Below are 1,994 nucleotides of genomic sequence, written 5' to 3'. Positions count from 1 at the left end.
TTCTAAACTTGACTTCCGGAAAAGTTTCTACCCAAAGACAAGAAGATCTTATAACTGTTAAAGACTTTTGAATCATCTTTACATGTCAAATCGCCAATAATAAAACTGAATCTACAAACTATGACAGATAATTCTCCCTGATCTAAGTCTTTCTCCAAAGTCAAAATTCAAGTCATCTGTATCAGTACTTCCAAAACAGGTCATCCACCTTTTAGGTCCTCTACATCTCACCTTAATCAAAATCACCATAAATATCAGATAAACTATGACATTACCACATAAAAATAAGTTCAATAGATATCAGAGAATTATGATGTTGAAGAAGAGATACCACTCTCTTGAGAAAGAATAATCTTGATGTACTACATCAATCACACCTATACAGCTTCGTCTCGATCATGTTCTCATACTCAAACAGAAGCACAAATGGAACTTTAAAGAAGATTATTAAACAGATCTTCGCTACAATTCAGCTTCAAGCAAATAAAAAAAAGAGACAAGACTGGAAATCCAAATGCCCCTTTTGTTACCCATTATAGTTTAAGTTTATTACAGAACTAAAAGCTCTCCGGCTAATATAAAAAATTAGTACACAAGCCACAAAAGAAACAAACTTGCAGAAGAATATGTTCAAATCTGAACCAACCAAAATCACATTGGTAACAAGACATACTTCTCCTAAAAGAATCTATCCACACATTCAAAGATCACCCTCAAGCAGAGTGAGTTCACCTTTAAGATAGATTCCTCAATTCTGAATCATCTTGGAAAGGAATCTTCATGTCAGAATCAACCCAAACTCTGGTTTTCAGAGAACAAGACCCACAAGGAAGAACAACAGACGCCACAGAAGCACCCAATCTCCTAACTTGAACACAATCACCGTCTCTCAACAACTCAAAACCCATCGTTTCAAGCTCAGATGGATCAACAGAGAAGTAATCACCACACCTACACTGATAGAAAATCTCCATGTCTTCTCCAGTGATCTCCACCGACATATCCTCTATACTAATCTCATCAGCAGTGGTTCCTCCGTCCTGTCTCGAAGACCGAAGGTCGTTGTCGTAAACCACGCGCAGCTCTGCATCGCTTAGGACTTGCCACGCCTTTTGGATCTTGAGAAACTTCTCGTCTGAGCTACAACAACGAGAGGTTTTTAGCTTATCTGGGTGCGAGTGGAGGATGGCGGATCGATAGCTGTTGCGGATTTGGTCATAGCTCGCGTCTTCTTTGACGGAGAGGATCTCGTAGTATGTGTCGTGGAGTGACGTTTCACCCAGAAGCATGATTGTTGAATCCTTACTTTGTGCAATTACGATACACCAAAGGGGGTGGGTTGGTTATTAGGGTAAGGCAATTCGTTTTTCTTCACAATTGACTTGGGTTCAATTCTATACGTTTTTCTTTTCCTTGTCAGCATTTCATTTATAAGCCCAAAGGCTAATGTCGTTACCAATGGAATCAAATCAAAAAAGCCCATTACAACTTTGAACCCAATTAAGGCCCTATTATATATGATAAGAATGAACAAAAATCATAAAATCTAGCTTCCAAAACTCAACTCTTTGATTCTTCAGAATACTTTGCCAAAGTCGTAGTAAGAAAAGGTTGATATTTTCAGAATACGAAATTGAGAATGACCGGATGAAGGAGGAGAAAATTTTAAAGACAGACGGAATTAGAACCACTTAAGAACGAGAGATGAAGCTTGCCACAAATTTTATTAAAATTCAATCCTAAATTAGAAAAACAAAGAGTGCGTGAAGAACATATCTGATTTAAGATTGAAAAACAAAGAAAATCGTCAAAACAAAAGTGAAATCCGACAAGCGAAAGTGAAAATTGATCGAACTATATTACAATAGAAGATTGAATCATCTCATCCATTGAAATTTTAGAAGAGGATAGAGAAGTGTTAGATTCAGATGTATCATGGCATTCCAGATTAAAACCAACTAGATTTTGACTGTGCGTCCCACCGGACATTTGTT

At 37.3% G+C, this 1,994-nt stretch overlaps 1 protein-coding gene across 1 annotated transcript; it reads right to left on the bottom strand.

Annotated features, from left to right (window-relative positions):
* Positions 1-503: 503 nt before the first annotated feature.
* On the bottom strand, positions 504-1,360 carry LOC106359691 (DPH4 homolog). Its single transcript, XM_048768916.1, has one exon. It carries the CDS (start codon positions 1,287-1,289, stop codon positions 735-737), a length of 555 nt encoding a protein of 184 aa, XP_048624873.1. The 5' UTR covers positions 1,290-1,360; the 3' UTR covers positions 504-734.
* Positions 1,361-1,994: the final 634 nt, after the last annotated feature.

This window comes from Brassica napus, chromosome C9 (genome assembly GCF_020379485.1).
Source record: "Brassica napus cultivar Da-Ae chromosome C9, Da-Ae, whole genome shotgun sequence".
Lineage (NCBI taxonomy): Eukaryota > Viridiplantae > Streptophyta > Magnoliopsida > Brassicales > Brassicaceae > Brassica > Brassica napus.
The sequence above is the reverse complement of the archived record's forward strand: the minus strand, read 5'-3'. Positions and strand labels throughout refer to the sequence as shown.